Source organism: Macrobrachium nipponense, chromosome 12 (genome assembly GCF_015104395.2).
Source record: "Macrobrachium nipponense isolate FS-2020 chromosome 12, ASM1510439v2, whole genome shotgun sequence".
Classification (NCBI taxonomy): domain Eukaryota; kingdom Metazoa; phylum Arthropoda; class Malacostraca; order Decapoda; family Palaemonidae; genus Macrobrachium; species Macrobrachium nipponense.
In genome coordinates, this window is record NC_087205.1 from 53,613,116 (window position 1) to 53,628,504 (window position 15,389).

Below are 15,389 nucleotides of genomic sequence, written 5' to 3' on the forward strand. Positions count from 1 at the left end.
AGGAGGTTTGGTGGAGGATGATGCCTTTGATAGAAAGCAGTGGAAAAGCCGCATTAGGCATCTCACATCTTAATGTAGGGAGAACTGTGTGAAAGAAGTAGAGTGGCACACCAGGGGCATTTGAAAACTTTAAGGAGTGTTCCATATAAGGATCCCATGCTGGAGCTGCATCCTGTGCCTCCTTAATTATCCTCTTAAGTTGGGACAGACATTCCAATAACAGGCCCTCATCCTCCTCCTCCTCCGCCATCCCCTCCTCCCCTGAACCTGTCATGTCTTCTTCCTCACTGGCAGACTTTATCAGCCCTTCCAAATTCTGGACTGTCAAGTGGGCATCAATGAGGGTACTGACTTCATTCTCAGTGATGTCATCAAAGCTTTCTCTACCAAGAATCCTTGCCAACGTGGACCACCTTATCAATGGCCGAATATTGAATTTCTTTGGGAGAGAAGTCCTTTTCATTATTCAGACTCCAGCCACTTCTTCCCACACATGTTCAGGATCTCCTTCTTAATGTCCTTCAACAATTGGTTGATGATGGTCAGATGTGGCAATATTAAATTTATGCCAATATACTTTTTAGCATAGATTCCTTGTCAGTGTCCATTGCATTCACAAGGTGTTGGAGGGAACTCCAGGTGTAGAATGCCTTGAATGCACAGATCACGCCTTGGTCCATGGACTGGAGAGAGAGGTGGTGTTGGCAGGGAGGAACTCGAGCTGGACTACGTTGTAATAAAGAACCAGAGGGTGGCCACCAGCATTATCCATAATCAGCAACGCCTTAAACTCCATGCACAAATCATTCAGGTATTGCCTAACTTGACTGATGAAGCTCTGAATGAACCAGTTATATGTAAGGAATTTGATGATCCAGGCCTTGGGGTTGTGCTTCCAAAATGCAGGCAGCAACCTGTTGTTCTTATCCTTGAGGGCCCTGGTTTTTGCAGCCTTGTATTTAAATGAGGCCCGGTTTCAGCATGAAGCCAGCTGTATCCCCACAAATTTTGAGGGTAACCCTATCCTTCTGGACCTTGAATCCTTAGGCTTTGGTGTCTTCCTTCATGAGGAATGTCTAGGACAAACTTCTTCCTGAACAGGCTAGTCTCATCCATATTGAACATTTGTTCTGGATGGTAGCCCTTCTCCTTGATGATTTTTGTAGCCACTTCCTTCTCAGCAGATGCTGCTTCCCCATGCAGAGAAACATTCTGAAAGAAGTAGATCCTTGCTGGCCCAAAAACCTTGAGGAACTGATGATGGTCCTGCTTGTGGCTCTTCCTCCTCGTCTTCTTTTTCTGACACGGGTTTGTCGAAGCCTAAGAATTCTAATAACCGTGTCATTGCCTTCTTGTGCCTGTACGTCATTGCCTTCCGTAGCAGTCGAAAACTGCCGGTACAATTGTCACTCTTTTTTGCGAATGATGTTGTAGCCGAGGGGTACGTTCCTCTTACGGTAGTCATTTATCCATAACGCCAGTGCAGGTTCCACCTTAGTGATTGTTTTATCCTGCACTATCAAAACTGTTTTTGCACTATCGAAGAAGCACATGCTTTACAGTCTTCAGTCTTTCATATCTCTGCCTCTTTCTTCTTAATATACCTTATGGTACTCTCATTCAGGCTAAAATGGCGTGCTACAGTGGAGTAACTTTTGCCTTCCTTCAACATACCGAGAAGTTTTACCTTCTCCATACGCTTGATGACTGCCTTCTTTTGTTTAGGCTCTTTGCCAGACTCCTTTGAAGGAGCAGGCTGTTTGTGAAGCATCTTAGGGTGCAATTGACTGAGATACACAAAGATTTAAATGAAACACTAAGATATGTGATTACGCACACTCGATCAGAAGATGCTACTATATTACGCAGTAAACTGTCCAAGATGCAGGCATGGGAAATCCCACAATCCCATCTTTGCTGGATGGTTTTGATGGTCCAGCAAATCAGTGCCAAGTGTACAGCCAAGAAGCACCAAGGTAAATGAATGGTGCTCCTGGATTGGCTGCTTTGTAGACGACAGCCAATAGCATGTCAAGTACGTATTGTACTTGTGTATACAGCATCCAAGCTCGGATTTCCCTTATTTGTGGACCACTGGCTTAGATAAAGCACTTAAAAAAATTACATGTGTTTACATTCTTATATTGTAGTACTGTAATATTTGAAAATGAATACATTGGGCCCCCATACATATTCGCTTTCTCTGGATTCGCAGACTCACGCATTCGCGGATTTCTCTCTGGACCATATCTAACCCTTATTCATGGGAAATTTGCCTATTCGCGGTATTTTTCTTTAAAAGAAATATCCTGAAATTCCTGGATTTTTTTTGTTATCAATTTAAACACAAAATAAACTTTTTGTGATAAAACTATTAAAAAACCATGTATAGAATTTTTTAGTGGGTTTTTCTTGAGTTTTGACTGACTAAACATTCTGCTTTCAGCGTGTTTATAGGGGTTCCAACTATTTGGAGGGGGCGCAGTCTGGTACACATCCCACGCGAATGTGGGGACCACTGTAAATCTTTTTCCATCATAAAAATGTATTTATAGTAGTCGCAAAATATACTTAGTATGTATATTAACATGAAAATACACTCCGCAGACGTAAACATTCCCTGCTAGTCCTGTCCCAGTTATCAGCAGGGGTTCCGTTCCCAACTGCATGACGAAAACTGAAAATTGTTGATAACAGTGCCAATCCTGGTTATCAGCACCAATAATAAGAATCAACGCCAATAACTGGAGATTGGCGCATATCAGCACCGAAAATCCAGTTATCGTCATTGTTAGACAAGCCTGTAAACTGGATCGCTGATAACCGAGGCTGTCGATGCTTACAAGCAGTCCCAGTTATCGGCAGCAGTTCTGTTCCCAACAACATGTCGATAACCAAAAATTGCCAATAACAGAAAATCGTTGATAACGGTGCTAGTCCGGGTTAGTGGTGCCGATAACAAGGTCCAACGCCAATAGGCAGAGATCGGCGCATATTGCCACCAAAAATCCAGTTATCACCATCACTAGACAAGCACCATAAAACTGGATCACTGATAACCGAGTCCGCTGATAACCAGGGACTGCCTGTACATAGTATTTTAGATATGCCTTAATATTACAAAATCATCATACAACACAACAAAATATCTATAGAATATCTAGTATGCACAGAATATGAGTGTTATGCACAATACCGTCTATACCTGTGTATGTATGTAATTGTACAGTAGTATTGATGTAAGGCAAATGAGCCAAGCTCTACACAGGCTTGTATTTCTCGTTTGTTTGTGTTTTGTGTATGGTACTATGGACTAGGTAAGCATATTTTTTTTAGAATTGTCCATAAGATGGCTCCTAAATGCCTTGCTTCTTCTAATGCTTCTGGAAAAGGGCCTAAGCACCAGAGGAAGATCATGATACTCGAGGGGAAGGTAAACATTGCTGCAATGTTAATAGAGGGCAAAAGTTGCAGAGAAGTAGCAGCCTGTTATGGCGTGACAGAAAGTGCCATCTTTATAGAGAAGGTATATGAAGATAGTAGAAACATTTCAATGGCCCTTGGTGGAGAAGAACTCTCCGTCCTTGTTCATGCACTCTCTATCCCCCTGACAGAGCAGGATCAGAAAAGCCAAGGCGCTGCAGACGATGATAGAGGCATGGGATTATTCTGAGAAAAGCTCTACTAAATTTTCAAAGGGCTTTAATGAGCTCATGAAGCCCTATCATATCACCATGAAAATACCCAAGTACCTCGACATGATGCAACTTCCAAAAAGCCAATGAAGCACCTCCTGAAGGAGGGGAAGAGGTGCCCTTAGAGGAGGTGGAATTCCTCTACTTTGCTGTGCAGGCATATCTTCACTTTCATTCATTGGACTGCACAGCTAACTCATCATCATCATCTGCAACCAACAATCATCACCAGTAGTACCCTTATGATTTAATATTATTATTATTAATAATAATATTATTACAGGTACCCAGTGTATTACATATTACATGTGATATAATCTTATTGTTTAATATTTCGGTATTATTTCCTTCAAATAATAGTAGGAAATATTAGTAATAAGATTTATTTAATCTTATTACTAATATTTCCTACTATTATATGTATTACTGTGCATTATTATTTAATGTTATTACAGTGAATAATATGAAAGTACAGAATATTGCTCTACAAAAAAATAAAATCTGCTAACAGGTGAGTTCCTGCAAATAATTTATAGATACGTTCCACAGAAAAATGCACAAATAGGCGTGTTTTCTGTGAATAATTTATAGATAGGTTCCACAGAAAAATTAAGCAAATAGGTGAGTCCGTGAATCGTAAGTCCACAAATAGCCGGGGGTCGACATCATGTCACTTTATCAATGATGTACCTTTACATATAGATCGGACACTTGACTTATCTTCATATTATAACCAGTTATCCAGTTGGAGACGGAATAGCGTATTCTCTTGAGTATGCTAACTGTCATCAACATTGCCTCTCATGCTGTGTGGCTCAAAGAGTCTGTGAAAGTACATTGCTCATGTCTTTCATGTGCTCTTAATTCCACAAATCTCTATTCTCGCCAGGCTCTTATCTCTCTGTTCTCATCAAAGAAAGTCTATTTTTCCAACCCATCTGTTCTTCCCTAAGTGGTTCAAAGATAATTCCCAAGCCATCTCCCATTCATTACTACTATCAACGGAACTTTTGTCATTTTCTGTATGGTGTATTGTTTCTCACTTTATTCTGACATCTGACTCCTAATTGTTAGATTTAGTGTGTTATGCTATGATTCATGCTTGAATAGCAGTACAGATTGTATATATCTTACATTCATATACAATTTCAGTCTAAGAGTTGCAAACCTATTCAGCAAGATTTTTAAAAATCTTACTAAATGCCATCTCTACAAAATTTTTATATGTATGTATACTGTATTTCTGGGCCTAACCTGTGTCGCTCCGTGAAACATTCCTATAGCATTCATTTCTAAGGTATAATTATTGCTAAATATACAAGAGAAAAAGCTGCATTGGATTATACCAGAATAAATCTGGTTCGCTCACCCCTGTATAGGGTGTCGGTATAAAAACTGGGGCGAGTGAAACACTACCAGAGGTCTCCTGCCATTTATTCTCTTCCTTTGTCAATTTCCCCATTCCAAGAGGAGCTGTACCAAAACCTTCCCCTGGCCGCTACTGCTAATATTAGCGCCCCGATCGCCATTCCTTTCATAGCATTACTGTGTTTCACACGTGTTTACATTTTAGAAACAATATTGTGCTTATTTCTGGATTTATTGAGATGTCTGATCTTCAGGAATCTTCTGGATCTAAGTTAAGTACTGCAAGAGTCTATAAAAGATCATTTTATAGCGATATTGATCATAATAATATAAAATTAGGCTTTGTTTACGTTGGGGAACCTGCATGTGCCATCCCCGAGTCGGCCTTTTCGTACGATACTATCGGTATCCTTATTGACGACTTTCAATTGGTCATCCATACTAATTGTAGTTGCGCGGTTTGATTGCAGTCGCTTAAATTTATTTATGTTATAGATCCTGACGTGTTATCTACTATATTTTCTTGTCGTGAGAGCGGTTATAGCCTATCTAACCAGCCTTATTTGGCGGACGAGGTCGTACCCTTTCCTTGGCTTTCGGCTAGAAGGACTCCTTCTATACGGAACCAAACTGGGATTTTGTTGCTATTATTAACCTAGCTTATAGTTTATTTTAGCCACCCTAGCCTACCATTCCAGATCGAGATTAAGAATTGCGATTTTGGAGGGGTAGGCTAGCTGCTCAGAGCCCCCTGGCCGACCTGACCAGATCATTCTGATTTGTCGAAGGTTAGGCTAGCCGCACCTTACTTCATTATTTACACATATCACCTCTCTCACGCAAGAATCTAATTTTGTAAATTTTATCATATAAATTCTCATATTATTGTATGGTATTACAGGGCAGTAGGCCTATGACCGGCTGCCCCAGTGATCAGTTAGAGCCACTTCTTACCGGGAGGTGATCCACCTGGCCGATGGTAGTATTTTACTGATCACGAGTGTACCACTCCTCGAGGCGACCCCCTCCCCATCCCTCCCGTTCGGTGTTCAGCTCACTACGCTACCCCAAGTAGCCATCCGAGCCCCTTCCCCTCCCACATGGTGGGGGGAAGGTTGGGGTCCAGTCGTGAGAGTGGTACTCCTCATATCAGGTAGTTATGAGGGTACAGGTCCACCTATCCAGTCGAGCCCTGGTCAACTACCCGGCTCGACAGGAAGGTAGTTACCCCGTACTTCCAAGTGTCACCTTTCCTGTCCCCTAGCCTTTCCATGACCTATCCTCCCACCCCGGAGGGCCCGGGATCCAACTAGAACTCATTCTGTATTTTCATAACATGTAAGCTTCTTTGGATAGTATCAGGCCTAGGTTTCACCTATTTTCCCTGATTCAATCCCTTAATGGATCCGGTGATAATGATAGATAACATGGAAATGGACAGGACTGTGAATTTACGAGTAATACTGTGCTCCGTCACTTTAATATAATGGTTATTTTCAAAATTAAATTTTAAATTTAAAGTTTTAAGGTAGGATCTAGCAGTTGTCTCCGCCGGGTATTCTGATCCGGCGGGTACCCTAGTCCTAATTTTTTTATATATACATATGATCTTTTTTCCTCTCCATAGCTTTCCTCCGCCCCTATGTTTTCGTTATACCTTTATGTCCCATTCCGGCGACAATAGATATAAGCCAAGAAAGGGTTCTAGTGCAACTATGAAAACCTTTCCGGGGCCGGCGGATACAGGTCAGGGTTAACCCCCTTTTTCCCTGTTCCATTGGCACCATGCCTATATTCTTAGAGGAGTATGTAAAATGGGGCCAGAAAGCGAAAGGAAGAGGATAAAACTTTTATTCTTTAGAATTTTTGCATGCCACCAGAATCGTTTTCAGCCTTTTTGATGTACTGAGCATGTTCCGCCAGACTCATTATCTGGGGGGACTTCATATAACAATATCCCGGTATGAATCAATATTTAGTTAATGCATGCGCCGCCGGATACAACTCCGGCGGGTCTTTTCAGTGATACCCTTGTATCAATTTTTAATCTACTAATGGTCCGCTGTCAGGAGACAGCCTGTACTGCAATCCTGCAGCAACCGTGCGGACACAAGGTGTGTCGTTCGCATGCGGGGTGCGCGGTCCAGATTGATGACCTGGTAGTTTGGCACCCGGATGGTTGTGAGATTTGCTACAACCTGGTGCAAGAGTTCACTGCTGATACGGTAGGTCCGGGATCATGGAATGTGATATTGAGATATTTTGAAGATACCTTTCAGATAGTCGTAAGTTAGACTAAAGTTGGCGTTTTTAACAAGTAATATCTCTTCCAGAACCCGCAGACGGTCAAGGATTCAGCTCTCGCTACCCTCAAGATATGGGTAGGCGGTTTTGGACGCAATGCCAAGGGCAAGAAACCCTATATGCTGCCTGAGGAGTTGTGTTCACTCATATACCCGAATGCTAAGATGTCAGCAGCAGTATCAGCGGATCTGGCAGCTCCAATCATCGCCAGGATTCGTGAGGAGACCCAAGCCATACTAGCGGAAGATCTGGAAGACTTGGGAGAGGACGTAGTGGAGGAGGTTGCTGCGATCAACCTAGACCTAGAACTTATGGTAACCGACGCCCAGGAGGAAGGTAGGGGAGTAAGTGAGGCAGTAGATCCACCGGCTAAAATACTGTCCTTTAGTCCGTCTCATTCTTCTTCTTCTTCTTTTCAGGGCTTTACGAAGAAACCTACGACTTCAGGATACGAGTCGAGGTCAGTAATCCCTAAGGTAAAATCTAGGTCAGACACCCATAGATCAATTACCAAGCCCCTCCCTAAGCCTTCCAAACCGAAGCCCCTTAGGGAGACTCGTTCCAGTTCGTCATCAGCCTCCAAACTGATGACGGACTCGGAAAAAGTCACAACGCCTAGGCAGAGTTCTAAGACGAGACTAGCAAAACTGAGATCCCAAGACTCAGGTTTTGATCCGACCGCTATTTCCAGCATGATCATGCTGGAAATGAATAACTTGTTTCAATCCAAGTTCATGGAAATCTCGGCCTAACTAGCCTCGAACATGGAGACATCAGGAGGTCAGTCTATCCAATCTTTGGCCCAAAGAATGGAGAACCAAGAGTCGCTAATGCAGGCAGTCCTCCAGTCCGGACATCCACAACAACCTCTGGCCGTACCGGACGCCTCCAAACTACCACCTTTCAAACCAAATAATCCTTGGAGACTAGCTGCCCATGCCCCATTTTCAGAGGGCAGGCTGTCTATAGAAGGGTATGGAACTCGACCGGTGGAAGATTTTGAATTCTACCTACCAGGTCTCCAGTTTCCTTTTTCAGGGTATGCACGCTTGATGGAGGAAGCTTTGGTAAGAGAAGATAAGGTACCGAGAGAGACGGTAATCTTCCCCAGAGACCAAGCTCTGTCGGCATGGGTCCGTACTCTAGCCGAGTGGGAGTGTACAAACACTAAGCTGACTCGCCACAAGAGCCCCTTCACCATGTTCGTTGTCCCGGATGACATCCCCGTCCCGTGCACAACAATGATCCTAGACCTAACACTCCAGGCAGCAGCAGAAGACAAACCAATGCCTCAGATCAGAGAGACGGATTTACCATCCGTGCTCCTTCCGGGAGGTACAGAAAGTTGGCTGGATGCTCCGGCAACTTTTTCAGTAGGGAAGTTGAGTCAAGATTGCGCTACAACACTCTTTAGCGAGCGTTTGCCCAGGCTCCCAGAAGCGCTTATTAAGGCTGAGTATGAAGCCAGAAGTCGTTTATGTAGAACCCTAAATTCTGTCACTATGGCAGAAATGACGACTATGGTTTACACTGAAGAGCCCTTGTTTAAGATCTTAACGAAGTCATTACTTCACACTTTACAGTGTGACGTATATGACTTCGTGGTAGCTAGAAGGAACTGCAGAAAGCACGTTCTGGCTGATGCTTCGATTCGTCGTGAGCCCAATAGACTTATCAAGGCACCAATCTGGGGATCTAACTTGTTTCCTGAGGTGCTGGTTAATGAAGTACTAAGCAAAGCGGCCAGAGTTAACCAAAGCTTGCGAGTTTGCTGGGGACTGTTTCCCAAAAGAAAGTTGAACTCCTCTTCAAACCTTTCAAGGGGAAAGAAAAGGGCAAGAAGGTTCCATCCTTTTCAATCAAATCAACCACAGTCAATGGTCCAGGAGGTTCCAGTAAGCCAGGTGAACCAGCCATCCACTTCAAAGAACCAGCCTCAACATCAGTATATGCTGCTACACAACCAACCCTCACAGCAGCCTCAAAGCTCAACTAGCTTTACATCTTCCCCAGCCTTTAATGCCTCTTATGAAAACCAAGGGGTGTTTCATGGCTATAACAGGTTTGCCAGAGGAAGTCGAGCCAGAGGAGCTTTCTGCAGAGCCAGCGGAAGAGCATCTGGCAGAGGAAGAGGCTTCAGAGGAAACAGGGGTAGTCGACCCTCAGCACAGTGAGATTCCTCAGGTAGGAGGGAGGCTGTGCCTATTCAAGAACCGCTGGAAATTCAGCAATTGGGCGCACAGCATAATATCGAAAGGACTAGGATGCTAGGATGGAGTTGGAAGAAAGGGCCTCCTCCATCAACACAATTTTATCAACATCCGACAACGGATCTAGTAGAGTATGCCCAAGACCTTCTTCAAAAGAAGGTAATTACAAAAACCAAATACTTAAAATTTCAAGGACGCTTGTTCAGCGTTCCAAAGAAAGACTCAAACAAGCAAAGAATAATATTAGACTTGTCTCATCTGAACTCGTACATTCAATGTGACAAGTTCCACATGCTAACCGTTTCACAGGTACGGACCTTACTTCCCCGTGGGGCCGTCACCACCTCTATAGATCTTACAGATGCCTACTATCATGTTCCAGTAGCAAGGCACTTCCGCCCCTTCCTAGGCTTCAGGTTGGGCAAGCAGGCTTACACATTCAAAGTAATGCCATTCGGGCTCAACATAGCACCCAGGATATTTACAAAGTTAGCAGAAACGGTGGTACAAGAACTAAGAACTCAGGAGATAATGCTAGTGGCCTACCTAGACGACTGGCTTATCTGGGCCAAAGACGACAAAGATTGTCACATGGCAACTCAAAAAGTAGAGAAGTTCCTGGAATACCTAGGGTTCCAGATAAACTACAAGAAATCCCGACTGACTCCGGCATCACGGTTTCAGTGGTTGGGGATACAATGGGATCTCAATTCACACAAACTGTCAATCCCACCTGTGAAATGAAGACAAATAGCAAGCGCTACGAAGCACTTCCTCAGAAAAAAACAAACATCCAGGAGGAACCTAGAAAGAGTTTTAGGCTCGCTCCAGTTCGCCTCGGTAACAGATGTTCTGCTAAAGGCCAAACTCAAGGACATAAACCGAGTTTGGTGGACCAGAGTGAACAGGAAGTTACGAGACAAAGTTTCCAGTATTCCGGCAATATTACGGAAGAGACTCCGTCCATGGACAGAGGTCAGAAGCTTAGTAAAATCAATTCCATTGCAATTCCCTCCACCAAGCTTAGTAATCCACACAGATGCCTCACTAAGCGGTTGGGTAGGATACTCCCAATACAAAAAAGTTCAAGGTACTTGGTCAATTACACTCTGCCAGCTGCATATCAATATTTTGGAAGCCATGGCAGTATTTCTAACCCTGAGGAAACTTTCTCCGGCAAAGAAAATCCACATCAGGTTAGTATTGGACAGTGCAGTAATAGTCCACTGCATAAACAGAGGGGGCTCCAAATCAAGTCACATAAACCATGTAATGATAGCAATCTTTTCATTAGCAGCAAAGAACCAATGGCATCTGTCAGCAACTCACCAGACAGGAGTAAGGAATGTAGTGGCAGATGCACTGTCAAGGACAACTCCGCTAGAATCGGAATGGTCTTTAGACAACAGGTCATTCACATGGATCAGTCAACAGTGCCCAGGTCTTCAAGTAGACTTGTTCGCCACAGAATCCAACCACAAGTTAAAACACTATGTGGCCCCCAATCTGGACCCCCTGGCCCAGGCAACGGACACCATGTCCATAGACTGGAACAATTGGGAGAACATTTACCTATTTCCTCCAGTAAATCTACTCATGAAGGTGTTGGACAAGCTCAGATCCGTCAAAGGACTGATTGCTCTGGTAGCTCCCAACTGGCCCAAGAGCAAGTGGTATCCGTTACTCAACGAACTGGGACTTCGTCCCAAACGGATCTCCAATCCAAAGTTAACACAACTAGTACAAACGAGGACTGTGTACGCTTCCTCGTGGATTCAGAATGCCCTAACTTTATGGACTTCATGAAGTTTGCGGCAAAAAAGATGTCAACATGGACCCTGTTAACACTCGGTTTCTGGAATCAGACAAACGAGAATCCACCCTTAGAAAATATGATTCTGCGGTAAAGAAACTAGCCTCCTTTTTGAAGGAATCAAAGGTAAAAACAATGAATACGAATCATGCTGTTACTTTCTTCAGGACCCTGTTTGAGAAGGGCCTAGCAGCTAGTACTATTACCACAACCAAATCTGCTTTAAGGAAAATTTTCCAGTTTGGGTTTAACATTAATTTGACAGAATCATACTTTTCATCGATTCCAAGGGCTTGTGCTAGATTAAGACCAGCAGACAGACCCCATTCAGTCTCCTGGTTTCTGAACGACATACTTAAACTAGCATCAGACACCAACAATGAATCATGTCCTTATACAACCCTTCTTAGAAAGACATTGTTTCTTGTAAGCCTGGCTTCAGGAGCCAGAATATTAGAATTATTGGCTCTGTCCAGAGATCCAAATCATATTGACTTCCTCCCATCTGGAGAAGTTTTATTATTACCGGATAAAAGGTTCTTGGCCAAAAATGAAGACCCTCAAAGTAGATGGTCTCCGTGGAAGATTGTTCCGCTTCCACAAGACCTATCCCTTTGTCCGGTTAAGACACTGAGATCATTCTTAGACAGAACTTCCAATAAAACCTCAGGTCCTTTATTTACTAGAGAAAATGGTAGAACAATCTCACTAAAAGCAATTAGACAACAAATTCTTTACTTTATCAAACAGGCCAACCCGGATTCGGTACCCCACGTACATGATGTCCGAGCGGTAGCTACTTCAATTAATTATTTCCACCATATGAATTTTGATGATCTTAAAAAGTACACGGGTTGGAAGTCACCAAAAGTATTTAATCATCACTACTTGAAATCCTTAGAGGCCCAAAAATTTTCAGCAGTGGCAGCAGGGAATGTGGTTTCCCCTGACACAACCTAGTCATATTAAAATATCCAGCCTTAATATACCTACCTTTTTCTTATGCCTTTCTCTCCAACCTGCCTCGCTTATAGCTCCTAGCCTTCACCTCGGTATTCTATCTTGATTTGTTATATTGCTCCACTCTTTGTATGTTATTGTTTGTCCTATAGGGCAAAATAAGTTATATTATTTGAGGTTCTAGTATCAGATTTTTGGGTGTAGTAGTCACCCTGTCCTTATGGCATTTAGTGTTAGTATTTGTATATACTTCAGAAGATAAGGACCTAGATTTAAGTTAATTGTAGATTCTTTTGTATCTTATATATATAACTTTATTAAAAAAGGTTGAATCACTTTATTAGTCCAATTTCTCCCTTCCAGTAGCCCTGTAATATGTGTTTTCCCAAGCTTGAGCTTTCTATTCTCTGTTAATATTTCACGGAGCGACACAGGTTAGGCCCAGAAAAGGGATTTTGACAAAGGAAAAATCTATTTCTGGGCAGTGACCTGTGTCGCCCAGTGAACCCACCCCTAAGGTCCTCACCTGGGGACCCAAGCTTGGGTGCTATATTCAGGAATGGCGATCGGGGCGCTAGTATTAGCAGTAGCGGCCAGGGGAAGGTTTTGGTATGGCTCCTCTTGGAATGGGGAAATTGACAAAGGAAGAGAATAAATGGCAGGAGACCTCTGGTAGTGTTTCACTCGCCCCAGTTTTTATACCGACACCCTATACAGGGGTGAGCGAACCAGATTTATTCTGGTATAAATCCAATGTAGCTTTTTCTCTTGTATATTTAGCAATAATTATACCTTAGAAATGAATGCTATAGGAATGTTAAACTGGGCAACACAGGTCACTACCCAGAAATAGATTTTTCCTTTGTCAAAATCCCTTCATTGTTCCAAAATTTTGAAAAGATTCAACCAAAGCCATCCTCTTTACAGTTACAGTAGTGTTATGTTTTTGCTTTTATGTATACACTGTTTTTCATAGTTTGTGTTATCTAATATTTGTAGTTTTATTATGCATTTTATTAAGCAAGCTTTGTAAATCTTGTTTTGCTAATTAAAACAGCACTATCTTTATACACTTTAAAGACTGAAGGTTCTGTTAAATAACTATTATAAATTCTCTCTCTCTCTCTCTCTCTCTCTCTCACACACATTATCAATAAAAAAATCCAATGAGAACTATTAGATAAGTAATAATTTGAAGTTTATCTTATTCATGTTATAATGTTAATTATTTTACTATTATTTTTTATTACTTTGCACACCCCACAAGATATTCAAGCTTTATTATAAAACAATATGATGCAGTGGCCTTTAACAATTTCCAGATACATCTACAGTGATGAGATTAATCTCAAATCCTTTGATCAAGTGTGTGAGATATGCTATGCTGCAAAGAAATATATGATACCATCACTTGTGGAACAATGTACTCAATTTATATGGAGTGACCTTCATCCTGGTAATGTCTGCCGAGCCTTTGAGTTTGCTCGATTATTTGAAGAACCACTTTTATTAGAAAAATGTTTGCAGGTAAGAATGTCATTTTCTCAGTCTTCATATGAAGTCACTACCTGTTGCTCAAATGTCCTTTTTCACCAATGTTAGTATGAACAACTTACATCTTGTTACTGTTGCTAATCATGATTGAGTCAGTTTTCATGACTGACTTGCTTCAGTTATTGCTATGTTACATTTTCATCTGCCTTTTTGTTCAGTTTGTGTTATTGTGCATGCTTATTTATTTTTAAATTCATATGATTATACATAGGTTCAATTGTCCTTGCATATGCTCCCAACAACCTCTCTGAATTTGGTTGCTCATAATACGCTGAACTGGATGTAAAGTATATTACATAAATTACATGCTGAATAAACACTTCTGTCATTTTTAATAATTTCTGTGATGATTACACATCTTTTTATCCATCCTTATTATTTATCCATCCTTATTATTTCATCATTATCTTTGTCAAGGGGCATGCCCATTGCTGATTTATGAGAAATTTTCAAATATTAGTTATGATAATAATATTTCTGGATAGTTTATGTCCAAATAAGCACGTCCCAAAGTTTTTTTTTTTTTCAAAAAAATTATTCACGAGGTTCGTAGACAATTTTGTTCACAGCTTTCATGGCTTACCGGCCAAATTTTGAGAAACTTTTGGAAATTAATTATTAGCATTTTTTAAAGTTTTATGCTAAAAAAACATATTATTAATATGCAAGAAAATGCTTCATAGTGGTTTACAGGGAATTTTGTTCGCTCTTCTAGAGTGACAAATTATTGCAAAAGTGCATACCATCTCCAGATCTCTTTTAATTGGACACTGGTAATTTTACTTCAGTTACTCCACCTAGATATCAATGTTTCCCTTGCATGCAAAGAGAACAGTAGTATGACTAATATAAGAAAAATTAAACCTTCCAGCTAAAAGTGTTTGGATAATTTGAAGTAGTAAAATGATTTGTTGCACACGAAGGTTAAATATTGAGCTAACTTCTCCTTGATAATAACTTATACCAAGGGATATTATTTATAAGAGTATTTTTTCTGCGAAGAAGTACATTCAGTAAAAAAATTGGCTTCCTACCCATCACAGTTAAGATACTGCACAGTAGTAGTAATTTTTGTGTTTGACATATTCTCAGAACTTATGTAAATAAATAAAAGTTCATATTACAGACTACATAAAATTCAGTGAAATCTGAAATTTTGTAGTATAAATATTAATATTAAATCTATTGTTAGGAGAAGTATTTTGGGCAGGAACTTATCTTTTTTCTACATAATTTTGAAATATGGTATCAGTTTTTTCTAAAGTAAATTACATACACTGGAGAGTTTGCATGTTTCTAGTTTCCAAAGGAAAGAATTTTAAACGTTGGTTGAAAAAGGATGTGAAATTTGAAGCAGTTCCCCTCAACTATAATGAATTTTAATGGAGTCTTATGGCATCTATTCATACTTTAATGCCTATTTGTTTCACAACATACCCATCACTTATTTTACTCAAGCCCATTGGGTTTGTGAATCCTAGACAC

At 41.2% G+C, this 15,389-nt stretch overlaps 1 protein-coding gene across 6 annotated transcripts in view; it reads left to right on the plus strand.

The window, feature by feature from the left end:
- Positions 1-15,389, plus strand: part of LOC135224543 (BTB/POZ domain-containing protein 2-like) — a 393,635-nt gene that overhangs the window by 152,970 nt on the left and 225,276 nt on the right. For all 6 annotated transcript variants that reach the window (XM_064263621.1, XM_064263623.1, XM_064263626.1 and 3 more), the window contains one exon: positions 13,673-13,877. In XM_064263621.1, the coding sequence (XP_064119691.1) occupies positions 13,673-13,877 (205 nt within the window). The remainder of the gene's footprint in view (positions 1-13,672; positions 13,878-15,389) is intronic.